General features: G+C 38.2%; 1 protein-coding gene across 1 annotated transcript in view; it reads right to left on the bottom strand.

Annotated features, from left to right (window-relative positions):
* Positions 1 to 15,371, bottom strand: part of LOC103768997 (contactin-1) — a gene marked incomplete at both ends in the record, with an annotated part of 34,550 nt that extends 19,179 nt beyond the window's left edge. The window contains 8 exons of the mRNA XM_008936164.1: positions 1,349 to 1,466; positions 3,790 to 3,914; positions 5,031 to 5,212; positions 5,368 to 5,464; positions 6,765 to 6,971; positions 7,967 to 8,062; positions 12,339 to 12,511; positions 15,220 to 15,371. Coding sequence (XP_008934412.1) covers positions 1,349 to 1,466; positions 3,790 to 3,914; positions 5,031 to 5,212; positions 5,368 to 5,464; positions 6,765 to 6,971; positions 7,967 to 8,062; positions 12,339 to 12,511; positions 15,220 to 15,371 — 1,150 coding nt within the window. The remainder of the gene's footprint in view (positions 1 to 1,348; positions 1,467 to 3,789; positions 3,915 to 5,030; positions 5,213 to 5,367; positions 5,465 to 6,764; positions 6,972 to 7,966; positions 8,063 to 12,338; positions 12,512 to 15,219) is intronic.
* Between the last annotated feature and the right edge of the window lie 549 nt (positions 15,372 to 15,920).

The raw sequence follows: 15,920 nt of genomic DNA on the forward strand, positions 1-15,920 counted from the left end.
AACCTCCATCTAAGTTTAATCTAAGGAGATCAAAGTCCCCAGAAATCAATAGAAAGTTCCTCCCTTTCAAAGTCCTTTTGATCAGTCCTAATAAAATTTAAATTCCTGGAGACCAGTTTCTGTAAAAAGTTTCTCACTCGATCATACTTCCAAAGAACAGTTGAGTTTACTTTTCAGTAGTTTGAACCCCCCTCTAGCAATTTCAAGGTTGTGCCCTTCTTCCTCTTTGTAGTTTTGTGTTTGGCTGACTGGCCTTAGGTGTACTCTCAGATGTACAAGGGTAATGAGACTTGACTGTAACAAGCACCACACTTACATATCTGAGGTCAGACCTTTGCTTACTAATTTGATCTTTATTTGCAACCAAGTAAAAGAAAAAATGCTTTTAATTATTTTGCATCTTGGCATACTATCACTGTTAATCATGCCAGCAAGTGTGTGAACAGCTTGAGGAAATAGGGCTATGAGTTAATTACAGCAGTACAGAGAAAAACTGATAAACATCCACATCTTACAACACGGAATTTTGAAAATACGCATGCAAAAAGTGCTCGTTCCTGGGTAATCCAGGCTGGTAGTGAGTACGTAGTAATAGAAGAACAGTGAATGAAGCATTGTTATGCAGTGGGTTGGGGAAGTCAAGAACAGCACTTGGGAAAGTCTGGAGGCAAGCATGAGAGGGAAAGAACCCCGGGCAACTACGGCAGGGAGATCTCCTAGGAAAGCCATGCCATACTGCCTGTTCTAATGACATCAGGAGAAAATGTCAGAAATTGTCTTAAGCCTGAGCGCTCTAGATCCGAATGTCAAACTTTCAACAGAGTGCTCCTTAGGAAAATGCAATGGATTAACAACTACATCCAGCCATCAGATGGAACAGCCATATTGCATACAAACATTGCAGCTGGTCTGAGTGAGTTCTAGAAGGCAAACGCAAAGGGAAGAGCTAAAAGGAAGAGCTTTAAGGGCCTGGTCACTGACTACATGGTTTCTAAAAAAGCAGATTTTCCCTCACAGAGGAGTCAGCACAGGTGAGCAAAAAATAAAACATTTCTCTGTCAGTTTTACAAGCTAGACAGCAGCTCTATACACTTTGGCGCTGCCACTTCCTCTGAACAGTAGCAGCATCAAGTAAACTTCAGAAATAATACAACAAACATGAACTGGTAACTTGATTCCTCAAGTCATTGCCAAAACCCAGCTAGGGAACTCAAAAAACCACACCTCACCTAAAACGAGTGAGGGTTCTTATATTGATCCTCACAGGAATCTGTTAACAAACCAATGCTTGCAAATATGACTGCTATCTTACTCAGAACTGAAATAGTAAATAAATAATTCCACTGACCCACAATCTTCAGTTCAGCATTTGCATAAATAATTCCATGTGTGTTTTCTGCTATACACTGGTACATGCCGGCATCGTCAAAGGTCAGACTCTGCAGCCTTAGTTCACCCTTCCGGAACTACAACACAAAATCAATAAAACAAGACACTAATATAGACTAGGTAGGATGAAGAATTCACAGTCATCCACATCACTTTTTTTAATTATTTTTTTTTTTATTGACTGCTCAGAAGAGAGTCCCTCACACAACATTCAGGCACAAGTGAGATTTTATTTTATCCATGTTACATTTAAGCCTTTGTGGCAATGTGTTCACCTTTTTAAAAAGAAAGATTCAGTGTCAAATGATGTTTTTCTGGAAAAGTCACAGCTGAGTGGCACTAGACACATCTACTCTTCAATACACTGTGACCATAATAATGTAAAACCTACTGATTCAGGGATAAAAAACACAAAATTACACTGATTTTATGCACATAAGATTTATTTCACCGTGCTCACTGTTCAGTATGTTCGTTGTTTTATGACAGCAAAATGTCAAAGCAAGTCCCAAAGAAGTAGTTTTTCAGAAGATTCCTCTAGGAGATAAACTATTTTCTATTACTTTGTTCTAATATAAAAGGAAAATATAGTAAATCAAAATAAAGTGCTTAATCTATTTCTAGAAAACTGTGTAAAAATGCAAAAAGTGCAGCTGAGTATTTTGCAAATTATAAATAGATGTCAATCCACTTTTGAAACATCATGCTATTAATTTCTGTTTTCTTGTGAAAATCGAGCTGAAAGCTTTAAAACTTGTATATAAGTCAACTGGTGTGCATGAAGCAGTGGAATATTACAAGAATATTATTTATTTTTAGAAAGAATAGATTAAAGGAATCATCTTTCCTGTACAGCTTTATTGAAACATTTAAATCAGACTTTTTACAAGAAATCTTTGTTCTGTGCAAAATGAAATACCTAATTAAAAACTATCTGATTTAGAAACAAGCTATAATCTCAAGACAATTTAAGTATTTTTGCTATTTTCCATTTGGAAACCACCTTGCAATATTAACATACAGCATAATCTTCCGTCGTATTCCTGGAGAATTACACACTGCTCTCTGCAATCCAGTCTGCAGATTTTTGTCAGTAAAAGCCAAGTTCAGCAAGGACCATCAATGCAAACTGCTTGCTAAATTACTTGTTTGTAATATCTACTGAAGCTAGATAACAGCATTGTTTTTTTCTGGTTTAAGTCATCTCCATATGGCAGATGGTGATATTCCTGTTCTCCCTCCAACCTCCCACATTTTTCTTAAGATACTCAGCCAAAACAATGCTGCCACGTTGTCTTTTTTGTTTGCTTGCCAAGATCACTGTCACCACAGCTCAACAGATGCAACATTAGTTCTGCCCTCTTCTGTTCTCTTTGTTCTTTAACGGCTCATCATACAGTGTAAGCAACGGGTATTGCATATGTTTTTGAAATGCCTGGACAGAAAATCTGCTTTGTTTAAACAAAATAGCCTATGCAATCAACTTAAATTATCAAATGGTGCTCATTTAAACTTCCTATCACTTAAAGTCATGGAATTTTGCACCATTTGGTGACTAGAAAAAATATGAAAATGTGTATGATATAGGAAACCACCGTTATTCTTCCTTCTCTTGTCTCTACTGATACCATTTTTTCTTAAATTTTTAGACACAATCATGTTAAATGTGGTAAAAAGGATTATTTTTTGAGAGAAGCTGACAGACATTTTTTATCCAGAGAAAAGAAAAGAGAATTTCCTTATAAAGGCCTGGAGTAAAAAGGATATCCATCTCCCAAACATGGTTAAAAGGCAAGTTCATAATTGAGAGCTGAATATTAAATAGCCTGCACAAATATATTTCAAAACTGAAGGCTGAGATAAAACTTTAAAAAAATCAGAGTATCACTGAATGCTTTGGGTTGGAAGGGACCCTGAAAGGTCCAACCCCCCAGTAGAGAGAAGGGACATCTGCAACCACTTCAGGTTGCTCGAGCCCCATCCAACCTTCTTATCTTGCATGTTTCCAGGGATGAGGCTTATACCACCTCTCTGGGCAACCTGTTCCAGTGCTTCACTACCACCATTGTAAAAACTATTTTCCTTGTATATAGTTTGAATCTACCCTCTTTGAATTTAAAACCATTACCCCTTATCCTGTCACACTCCCTGCTAAAAAGTCTGTCTTATCTTTCTTGTTAAGACTCTTTAAATATTTTAAGGTCACAGTAATTCTCCCTGGAGCCCTCTCTTCTCCAGGTTTTAAGAAAAAAATGATTTAAATCTCTAATGCAAGTGGAATCAGCAAATATTTGTATAATTGTAATTAATTTTCTTTTAACCTTTTGATAATGCATGTTAAAAAAAATTATTCCCATCAGCTAACCACTAATCCCATGTTAATTACAGCCACACACTTACCGAAACACCGTTTTTCAGCCATCTGATGGTTGGAATAGGTTTGCCTGTAGCTACACAGGGCCAGTACAGGTCGCTGCCTATATCCTTCTCCGTGTCATTGATATGTTCTACCCACTCGGGAGCGGCTGAAGAATAAAAGACATAATACCTTGTAAATATGGCAGATACATATTTAATTACCATTACAATCTACTAATTCCATTGCTTTTTCCATGATACTTCAGAGGCCACACAAAGTACTGATGGTAACTCAGCAATGCACAGAACAAGAAAGAGTGAACTCAAGATGTTTTTGTTGTACCACAGAGACTCAAAATAACTTCAACCTGGTTTTGTAAGAAGAAAATAGGGAACTGAAAGAATGCTTCACGAGTGTCCAAAGTTATGCTACTGCTTACACTGACCTATGGAAATTACTCAGTAATGCCATAAAAATGCTAAACTGCATGAAATTGCCAAAATCATCTATATACTGAAAGGGTCTCCAAGGAAAAATATTCTCTTGGTGCAGAGAAGATATTTAAGAAATTAATACTGAAAGTGTCCCAGCTTTTACAAAACAAACATGTTTCTTAACCTGTAACAACCAGCAACAACCTTCCCACACCACTTTTGAATTTATCCCACTGATGTTCAAGCACTTAACTGAGAATCTTAAGCCAGAAAATGTTCTGTGCAGTCAACAAAAATGGACAGAAATATTTTGAAGGTAGTTCAGATGTTATGGTACAACCTTTTCATGCCAGAGTTTTGTGGCTGGTGTAAGTCTCACTCAAGGAGTCAGGTTCCTTGGGGTAATTCCACTATGAGCAGCAAGATAATATTTTTAGTTCCCTTATTTAACTAAATGCATGAAGGGAAGGGTCAGAGGCTGGAGGAATAAAGAATTGAGTGTAGCTAATTGAAAGAGAACTAAGACAATTAGAAAAGACAAACAAAATAAGGAAACAATAAAGAATAAAAACCTAATGGTGTCTTTTTCTTCCTGGAAGTTTTTTCACTTCAAGTACTCTAAATTGATCTAATTTCTATTATGCACAATTATGCTAATAGTGTCAAGGTGTATATACAGCTATCATAACCAGACAAACTGAGTACTTGTTCAGTTACTACACAAGCATAGAACAGCAGTGTGTCAGGATGATGCTGTGAGTCAGCACTGGCATCTGTGGGAGAACACAGATACTTCCAACATAAGCAAAAGCAACACAGACCACAAAGGATAAAATTGTTCTACCTACCTTGCACATAAATTCTTGCTTGATGTTTATCTTTTCCTTTATAGTTTTCAGCTTCACACTCATAAAGTCCTTCATCTTCATACTGAATATTGAAGATCTTAAGAACTGCACCAGACATGCTTATCTCAGCAGTGGCTGGCATGGGTTCAAGGTATTTGCTCCATCTGAGTTCAGGAACCGGACTTGAAAAGGTACAGTAAAGGACAAATCAGCACGTTCAAGAACTGGCTGTTAAATGGCAGACTATAAAAAAGTGTTTGATGATGAAACATCTGTTCTCATTCCCTGAAATATGAAAGCAAACAGTGCTCTACAATAGCTTTAAAAACACACTTACTTCCCAAGAGCAAAACACTCCAGTGTCACGTTTTGCCCCAGGAGAGCATACGTGTCCTTGAACTTCACCTTGATATCAGCAGGATACACTTTTGCACCTAACATGAAAAAAGAGATTCTCAGAAAAGGTGTGACAGAAAGGAATACAGCTATTAAAACTTCCACAGTTCAAGAAAACCATTCTTAAAATTCCAGACAAAATGCTTCTTTACAGTCAATAAATAGCCTGGCTGTCCATGAAGTCTGATTCAGCACTGAACTTTTAATAGTAGGGCAGAATTGCTTTACTCAGCAACTAGTTACATTTCCCTGGGCAGTAATGCCTAGTATTTTTCACAGCACACTACTTTAACTTGCTTAGACTTACCTACTTGAATCTGAAGTGTGATCATGTACTGTGCATGTGGGTATACAAAAGCCTGAGTCTCTATTTTCAACATGTTATTTTATTGGATGGAATATTTTAAGTTATTGGGAATTTAAGCTCAGCATTATCTTAGTAAGAGTTGAAGGAGCTAGAGTCAGCAACTCTACAGCTTAATGAGGGCACAGGGATGCAAATGTAATCAAATCTACCTGCTGGTGATCCCTGTAGGTCTGCTCTTAAAGTTCTTCTAGATTAATATCTAAGCGTGAGTATTGGATATGGAGAATTTGGAAAAGTTTACTGATTTGTAATTATGCAAATTCGATCACAGTTCTTCACTGTAATATGGGAAATTTAACAGATAAAAGAGCCACTGAAATCTTGAAGATCAGTTTATGAGACTCCAGTGACTGACAGTCTGAAGTGGCAAAAGGGAACCTGGTCACCATTTGGAAAACATGCAGTTTGCATGGAGAAATGCTGGAGAACAATCTAGTAACACAAAGTCACAGAGGTGTCTTAGGGGATTGGCCATGAGATACAAAGCCCTGAGGCCATTGTGGGATCGGAAATTTCAGCAGGGGAAAAGAATTTTCCATTTTCATGGGGGATTTCCTGGGAAAAAAAAAAATTAATTCCTGAAGCTGTTTATCAAGTTTTACATAAAGCTTCTGCTTGACAGTCATAACCCTTTGAACCAATGCCAAGACCAGAAAAGATATTAAAGGTTTTGGGATGAGTACAGGAGCTTATCACATAAAAGAGCTGGGGACTTTGGGGATGAGAACTCTGATCTCAATGATATGAAAAGAAATTTGTGAATGAATCTGGGGAGATTTCCTTCACAGAGTTTTCATTGTGGTTGGGAGTGATCTGGACCTCTGTATCTGGAAAATTAAATAACACTCTGCAGCAGCCATTATAACTTGCCATGTAATTCTCACAGAACTGAAAGTAGTTAGGAATGAGCAAAATAAAAATACAAACAGACAGAACACTGCACATATATCGTGTATCCAATAAACACTTACGATCAGCCTGTGGGATAAGTGGAATAAATTTACTGAATACGCTCTTTGTTATGGAAGGGCTGGACACAAAACAGGAGTAATTGCCCTTGTCTGATGCTTCCACGTTTGCAATGTAGAGGTTGCCGTTCGTCTGTGACACAAAGCGCCGCTTGTCCAACGCGATGAACACCGGGAACTCGTTGAGAAGCCAGCGGTAACTCAGATCATCTGGAGGAAAATATGCTCTAGTCAATACTGGAAAGCAATTGTATCAGCTACTTCAGGCAGGGAATACTGTCTGCATATAAAGTACTTCACTCTGATTTCTAGCTTATAGACCTTTTCTTCAAGAGGGGCAGCTGCGTGGCAGAGAATACACGTGTCTCAGCAGCCAGCTAATACCTGTTGATGTGGAACACTGGGGTGCTGCTGCCACGAGTGCAGATGACTGGGGACCCAGCTACAGTGTGCACAGCTCCCCTTGGGCACAGCCTTCCCACAGGAACCAGGGTGTGGTGGGAGGAGATGGGCAGCTTCATCCTGACCTCAATCAACTGAGAAGCTGGGAAGCCCTAAGTCTTGTGATTTAGACAACACCTCAGAATATTTTAACCAGCAGTATGTTGCAGTTCTCCAGTTCCTTGCAATACTCAGACATAGAGCATGAATTTACAAGGTAAAAGAGACACTAACAGCCAAATTCAGCCCTCGCAGCAGAATGGCACATGCTTGAAGTTACAGGCATAATCCCTGCAGAGCTCTCCAGTCACTAATGACGAGAAAAGGGCACTCTAAGAGCATAAGTCACCTCACCTCTGACCCTCTGGGGCTGCCTACTGCTGTTCCCTGATTTTACAAGGAGCAAATGATCATTTCTGTTGAGGTAGCTTCATTAGGGGGAATGAAGCTGGGCCCTGCCCAAGGCCATCAGAAAGTCTGTGATGCCACAGTGACTTTTGAGTGGTAGGCTAAGTCTCCCCTCCATTATCCAGATTAGTATGAGTAATTATTTTGTAGTATCAAAACCTATTTGCAAATTCAACAACATCCTTTACACATAGTCAACTACGAGCACAGATTCCAAATGGAAAGCTAGTCTAAACAGTGAGTCTCAAGCTGCATCTAAGTTACTGTTTGAGAAAACTTAAAAAACCCTTTTTTAAAAAAAAATATTGTCTTCTACTCTTAAGCAGTTGAACATGAAGCACTTTGAGCTGAATTACCTGGATAGTGGTAAGGGGGCTCACAAAGAAGCACTGCTCCAACACCTTCTCGCACTTTAACCTCATAGCGTTCCTCAGGTGGAAAAGGATCCAGATCTAGTTTAAAAAAGGCAGTGTGATAAAAACTGAGTTTTTCACTACAATATTTTTAAATTACTATCTTCATCCCTTTAGAGATTAATACAGAAATACAATAACATATAGCAGATAAATCCCTATAGAACTCACAATGACAGTTTTGCTCATTTTAACTTTGCCATTATCAAGTGCAATAAAGTTTTTTTTACAGTATTTTAGTCATCATAGTTGCAAATGCCAGAAAAAAAAAGTGGTGTGAATTGTATCCCGAAAAGCAGACAGGTGAGTTACATTTGAAGAAGGAATCCCAAGAAGAGAAAGGAAGAGGATTTGATGTTATTTTTCTACATTTTTTTCCAAAATGCAAGTTTAATTCTTTACTGTAACTTAAAGTGGTTTCTTTAAAATCACCTGGTTGCCCTCCCTGACAGCTCAAGCAGCTGGGAGACTGGTAAGCAGTTAGCTCAGACGTATCTTCTGTGTCAGAGATTTGGGACAGAAGTGATTAAGATCCCAGGAGAAACCTTAGCTGACCCTCTTGAAACCAACTTCCAAGCAGCAGGGTAAGGGGACTATCACAAAAGGATAAACAAGCCTTCCATGGAGCTAGACATCAACCACAGACTGTGGGAGAACAGTAATGATACCTGCAGGGGTAAGACAACAGCTGCATGAGTAACTTCACCTAGGCCAATAACTGCACTTTGCTGCTTCTTTTCACTCTCATTTTGAGTATCCAGCCTGGACTTAAACTATAAACGTCTTGAGGCAGGGAAGGTCTCTTGCGAAGCTTCCCCAGGTCACCAAGTGCAGCCAGACTGTAGAGTTCGTGACTGGAGTTCTGCTCTGAATGCTACTGTGGTACCAGCAGTATGTCAGTAACAGCCAAGCATACGGCCCCTGTGGGCTGCAATATTCTACCACAGAAATCATCTCAGCTAACTTCATGCAGATTGCTCCAGCCTCCTTCAGTGGCAGGCAGCTGTCCAGTTCTACTGAGTTCCCAAGGCTGGCTCCGAGATCTAACCAAAATTTAAGTTCAAGAGCAGCCAGCCAGAAACTACAAAGAAAAGTCGGGGCACAGCTACCTACGAAAAGAGATTAAGTAGAAAACAGGGACTATTCACTACTGTAAAAATGAATGTATAGTTAGATAGATCCAGTAGGTACTCTTTGTCATCTAAAAAATAATTAATTCCCTAACTTTGCAACAACTGCTACATAAACAACAACTGCAAATCTGTACATAAATATGGTACAGGTAGAGGATTCCTCCATGGCCAACCTCAGCTGTCAGAACTGAATGACTATGAGAACCTAGGAAGCAAATGGCATTGCTTTGTCAAATACATGGATGCCTCTCTCTCTCTCTCTCTCTCTCTGAAAAGTCTTTCAAACTCAAACAAACCAGAAGGTAATAGAGATCTTTCCAGTGACTGACTGAATCTTGACTGGACCAATACCTAAATGGTAGGCATTGCAATGGGCCACTCTAAGGACTTCTGATTATTATTTTATACATTTTTACCCTGAAATTAAATATACCAGCCTGATTTAGTAAGTATCAGCTATGTGACCAGACAAGTTTTTCTAATCGAGGCCAAGGAAGCTCTTCACACAGGCTGGAACACCTCTATTCATACAGCATCTGCAGTAGTTTGAATATATTCCCATACCATTTGCCAACATGGACCTTACTACACAACTACCTTCTATCTTCAAAATACTGACTGATCTGTCCTGGAAACAACAATTTCATTATTGCAGACCTTTTGATATTCTTTCCTCTATTATTAATTTCTGTTTTCTTTGAAACAGATAAGTGTTTAAAGTCTCTTGCAGAAATAGGAAAAAATTAAAACTTCAGTCATTAGCAAGAAATGTGTTGTTAATTTGATACTGCTTTACATATGGAGAGTATAAAGTTTGGAGAAAGCAAAAATCTGTAATTGCTTTTGAGTTATTTTAGTTATTTTGCATTTGCATTTTAAGCACAGACATTTTGTTTATAGTGTTCTTGAATAGCCTTTGAAAGTTCAGGACAGCCATCATGAACTTATAGAGAAGGAATAGGACAGGCAATTTGTATATGTAAAACCTAATGCTAGTCCTGAAATAGAATGTTCTCCAGCAGGTGCAGGGAAGTCATACAGTTACTGAGAGGTAGTTGTATACCTTCTTCCCACTTAGGAAATGCTCTGCACTCTGACTGGGTCTTGATATATTCTTTGCGCAAGCACTACATGGTTATTAGTCAAAAATTATAAGTGTGATCCATTAACTCTTAATTGGAAGACATTCATTTTTAGCTAGAATGAAAGAATTAGCATAATTACTGCACATGTAGAAGCATACAGCTAATATATAGAGAGTATGGAAATGTCTCTTGCTGTTCTTGCAGCCTCTCTGCTATGAAATGGCTGTTTTACTACTCTGCAACTGTTTCCCAGCACACAGAACAGTTTATCCTCTCTGGTTTTGCTCAGCACACACCAAAAAGCCAATACACAGGACAAAATTCCCTCCTTCAGAAGTATGTGTGTAACAGCTAAAATATACAGTTTTCAGATGGATTAATTGACATGAAGTTTATGAGAGAATGTGGCTCCTATTCCATAATTTCAGTAAATTTGATAGCAAGACAAAAATAAGATGTCTTGCTCATGTACAGCTGGTCAAGAATTTTTTGAACTCTCATAAACGGTTGTTGCCATTTTTCAATCAAATTTTTTTTTTTTTTGGACAAGCAAAGGACAAAAAGTTTCACTAAATACCATATGTTTTCTATATCAGTTTTAGCAACTCTGTATTCAATTGCTTAGAAACAGTGATTGTGGAAGGAAAAGTTTTTTAAAAGTGATTGTAAAAATGAGAAGAAATACAACAATGTAAAGCAGAATGAAAGTAGCTTTTTTTTTTTTAACGTGTATTTATCACTTTCCAGCTATCTTTTCACTTCTATTCCTTGCCTCTTTCCCCTACTACCATTTAAATATTATATATCAGGGTTCTGTTCAGTATAATTATCCAGTACACTACCTATCAAGGTTTAGCTTATGCAGTCAGTGACCTGGTAGGTAGGGAAACATACCTCAGACTGTTTGGATCCTACTTTTTTCATCTATTATGTGTATTGGTTTAATTTTAAGTAGCTAAAGGTATTGTTATAGTTTTTATCCTACTGGTTGTCCAGGACTGGCACCACTGATACCTTCTTTAGGTATAAGTAAATGAGTACATGCCCTGTAAACTGAATTTTGATGTCATCTCCATTAGAAGGAAATAACAACTTGTCTTTCTATTCATTCTAGAAAATATACTGGGTAGAACACAGACTAAGACTAGATCAACTATGCCATGATCCATAAGCTCACTATGGCCTCTGCGTTTTCTTGATATATGTAGTCTCACAGTCTTATAACATCTTGGAGAAAACGGAACTTTTCACTTTCTTTCTGATCTTATACAGTGAGGAGTGAATTCTGCTCACAGAGGCTGGTGAAACACAAGAGGGACACTAAGCACTTAATGTTAGGATTAAAGGGCACACAGGGCTTTGTGAATGGGCACCAGTACAATAGGATTACTCTCTTTTTATTTTGTGGATTCCCTTTTTCATTGTCTGATGAAAAAAATCTATCCAAGGGAAAAAAAAATATCTTAAGGCAAAATAAAATAAAAATCCCAAACTCTGTCCTCAGTCAGTAAAATTTTACATTATGCTTCATGTAGTACCTCAGTCTTTCACAATGCCTGTATCTGTTGAGAGTGCAGGTCTGTGCATACACATCCATTCACAAGGCCAGCTCATGAAGCTGACAGAATGTCCCCCAGCAGGGTCTTCATCATGGCCTAGGAGTCAGGGAGCACACTTTACTGGTGAGTGCTATGCTTTCCTCCTGCAGGCATCCCAGTTGTGTTTGCAGGGCAGTGGTGCCTCATCACCACACACCCCCACTTGTGTCTTTCTGCTGTGACTATTTCCCCTCAGGTCCTACTATGATTTAAGGAGAGTCTGGATATTATCATCTCAAGATCTGGCTCCTCAAGTCTTTCCAATTCATAATTTAACAATAACTTATTGAGAAGGACGTCATGTCAGCTGAATGCTGAAGTATACAAAATGCTTACAGAAGTTATTTTGTGTTGATCTCTGCAGACTAAGGCACTTAAGACACAGTTTTTACAGAGTAATGCAGCTATAGCACACCAGCAGAAGACACTGCAGCGTACAACGCTGGGCATTTCAAGCTAACCGCAATGTTTCTATGTTTTGACGTGAACATTGGCTTACATCCAAAACTCAGAGTGGCTTCACTGCTTCTGACAGTTCCAAAGATATTCGACACTACACAGACATATTTTCCAGCATCCCTTGATTTCTCTGGATTATTGATAACAAGTCTGCCTCCCACCATACTGTAGCGATCCTTTGTTAAATCAATATCCCAGTTGTTGAGTTTCCACCTATTAAAAAAGAAAAGCCAGATGTAAGAATTGGCCCCAAAAAACAAACCTGGTAAGAAATGATTTGAAATATAACTCATAAATTGTGCTAAACTATACAGGAAGTTAATTTTATATATACATATGTTTTAAGATTTTCTTCAGCAAGAGCCACAGATTTTAGTTCCATAGGTCTATTAAACATAACAGTTTCAGTCTGCTTCAGCCTTCAGATGTGACATAGGTTAAAACTTGATTGCTGGCCATGGAAGAAGGATGCTGCAGCTGGCCTTGAATGAGCTAGCTAGTGGTCAAGCACTGGGATTAGAAACATATCCTCAAACACTTATTCAAGGCCAAATTGGCTAAGAAAATACTCTCTCTAATCTTTCAAGTATGGACTAAGGAGATTTTTAAGAACTTTTTGCAAACTTGCTGTAGGGGGTGAAAATGTTTTGTAAAGCCTAACGTGCCAGTGAAGTCAGTGCAAAAACAGTGGCACACCTGCTTTGAGACTTACTACAATCAAAAAATTCCTGGACACAATTGCTGGACACACAATTACTGTAAAGCTCCACTGAGTCACTGTAACTTTCTCTTCAGGACTACAAGAAAGGAACTCGGGTCCCTAATGATTTCTACTGACTTGAAAACAAGTTAAAGTACATGGAGTGGGAGATAGTATTCTTGATTTTCATCTTTATTTATACCTACTATTGTGACCACAAGAGGGAGCCCATAACTTTCTTTGAAAGGAACGGCACCTTTCCTAAACACAAACAGGAAAGATGCAACTTAAATACATTTAAATATCATAAAATTCTCTCAGTGTAATTTTTTGTCACAAAAGATAAAAAAGATAGGCATTAGTGTTGGAAAATGGGAGTGCATACCCCATGTGTTCCTTCTTTAATGAAGACGTAATGAAATATACAGAATACTCATTTGGAAGCTGGAATTGCAATTGTCATAGAAAGAAACAATAAAAGTGCTATATAAAAAAAATTGAATATTCATAACGAAATAGCATGATTTTCAAGATGCATAAATAACATTTATGTTTTGTAGAATTTTAGAGGTATAACTTCAGCCCTGCGAGACATACTATGTATGTCTGTATTACAAATAAAAAATCCTCCATTCAGAAACACCTAGAAATAACTCTCATGAGGACAGCTTATGATGCAATGAAAAATTGGCAGGAAGGACTTATCTACCTCTGGGACAGGAGAATTTTGGTTCATGAACTGTTGGAGGGCTAAGAAATGAAGATAATATATTGAGTTATCCTAAGTAATGACATCAGGAAATAAGAAAAGTGGCCTTACTCTGTATTGTAATTATCACTACACCAGCTATCAGCACTAATTGTCAGATCTGTTCCAAGCTAGAATTGCTCTGGAGGTGCAAGGCAGTTCTTCTAGACTGACTTTACTAGTTCAGATTTTGCAGAGTCCATGACAGATAAAGAAGAATGGTAAAACATATGTAGAGCCTGTAATCACCCTACAGATGGTATGTTTACATAGTCTTGCAGACAAGATCTCTGGACAGACTGGAAGTGATGGGGAACTACATCAGAAGGGCACCAAATCTAAGTGCATCTGATCTCTTCACACGTCCAGTTCTTTGCAAGCATGGGGAGAGCAAACAAGTGCAACAGCAAAGTGCCACGCAGAGGAACTCGTAAAGATACTAGAGCCAGGGATCGTATTCAAAAGGGATATTCTAGTTTCTCCTCAAATCCTTCAATCACAGGTGGTTCTGTACACACAGACAACCTGTAAGCATCTTTTTTCAAAAGGTAAGGAAGACTAGCCAAGCTGTTTCCATGGGAGAATACCACAGTTGACCACAATACTCTAACATCTAAAAGAACGGCCAGCTGACTCAACTGCTTCTTCTGTCCTGGAAGCCAGAGCCTAGGAACACATGCAGGAGAATACTGGGGGCAGATGTTAGGATAATTCAATGAAATGGATCTCTTCTGCTGGCAAGAAATTCAGTCTGTCCCTTAGTATTATGGCAGCAGTTTTCTGCCCATGACTAGGTTGTAAATTAGTCAGTCTTAACAGTGACAATCCTAAACACACTTCTCTGTAGGTAAAGAGCAGATAACGGCCGACAAACTCATATGGATGCCCCGACATGTCACAATGAAGCAGAACTGCTCTGCTAATAACACAATTATTGTGAAAGAGGTCATGTGTCAATCTCTCCTAAGACGAGTTGAAACAATGAACTTTTTTATGTCTTCAGCAGCATACTTGACAGATTCTTGAGCATTTCTATACAATATGGTGGCTGCAAAAGCAACACAGGATGTAGAATATCCAGGTTCAACAGAAAGTCCTCCTTTCAGAGTAAAATATGATAAAAAAAGCTGTTCTGAATCAAGAAGAACAATGACATGAATCTCAGTCGCCTTGATTCTAAACTAAGACGACAGCCTCTTAATTACCTTTTTAAAGTTCATTTTTTTTTTTTATGTTTTGCATCTGGATTAGTATTCCTTTCAAAAGCTGAAAACGTTTAACACAAGAGGAATATAGTGTTTTCCACAATGTCTAGATGTTTTGGCAAAATGAATCAAGGTTGATTGTTACTCAAAAATTGCAAATCTCCCCATTTCCTCGTGCTTTGAAGACTTAGTATCAATCTGTTTTGACAGTCAAAACACTCACTGAGTAAAATATGTAAGTCCTAAAAATCAAAACAAAAGAGGTTACCTGTAAGTAGGAAAAGGAATTGCTCGAGCTCTGCAGTTCATTGAAACTTGTCCATCTGAAGATTCTTCTGGATAGATGGTATCAATGGGTTGCTCCTCAAAAACAGGTCCATAACCTTTGTTTCCTTCCTCTGAAAAAATGGTGGAGTTGGAAATTAATCAATTCTTATGTAGTAGTCAAACTGAAGCTGAATTTACATCACACTTTACAGATTCCAAATGCAAAGGCTAAATAGTGACTCCCCCAAACTAAAGTTCTATGTGCATCAACAAAACCAGAGCAGTATGGACAACAGAAGTGCTGGCCCTCCTTCACCAACTCCTGCTTCATTCCTGCCTTCCGAGAACCATGGTAACTCAAACTATGTTCCTGCAAAGCTACCTCCTCTGCTTTCTCTGTTGACATCATCAATTATTTGTCTCAGTTTTTGCCCAATGTGATGGAGAGAATTATGAATTGAAGATATGTCTTTTAAGGAATGTAGTGAGACCAACTTATTTCACAGAGGCCAACAGATTCTCTTCAGACAGGTCCAGATCCAGAACAACAATTCAAACATTAGATGTTCCTTATCTGTGCTGCCTATAAAAATCCACTACATATTTTATAAAGTTACATTTTACAAAAGGCTTTGCTATCAAGAGATAATAACAGATATATAACAGATGCATATCCTTAAATTATGATTTTATACTCTTTCC

The sequence above is a fragment of the Merops nubicus genome, unplaced genomic scaffold (assembly GCF_000691845.1).
Source record: "Merops nubicus isolate BGI_N331 unplaced genomic scaffold, ASM69184v1 scaffold15002, whole genome shotgun sequence".
NCBI classification, from domain to species: Eukaryota; Metazoa; Chordata; class Aves; order Coraciiformes; family Meropidae; genus Merops; species Merops nubicus.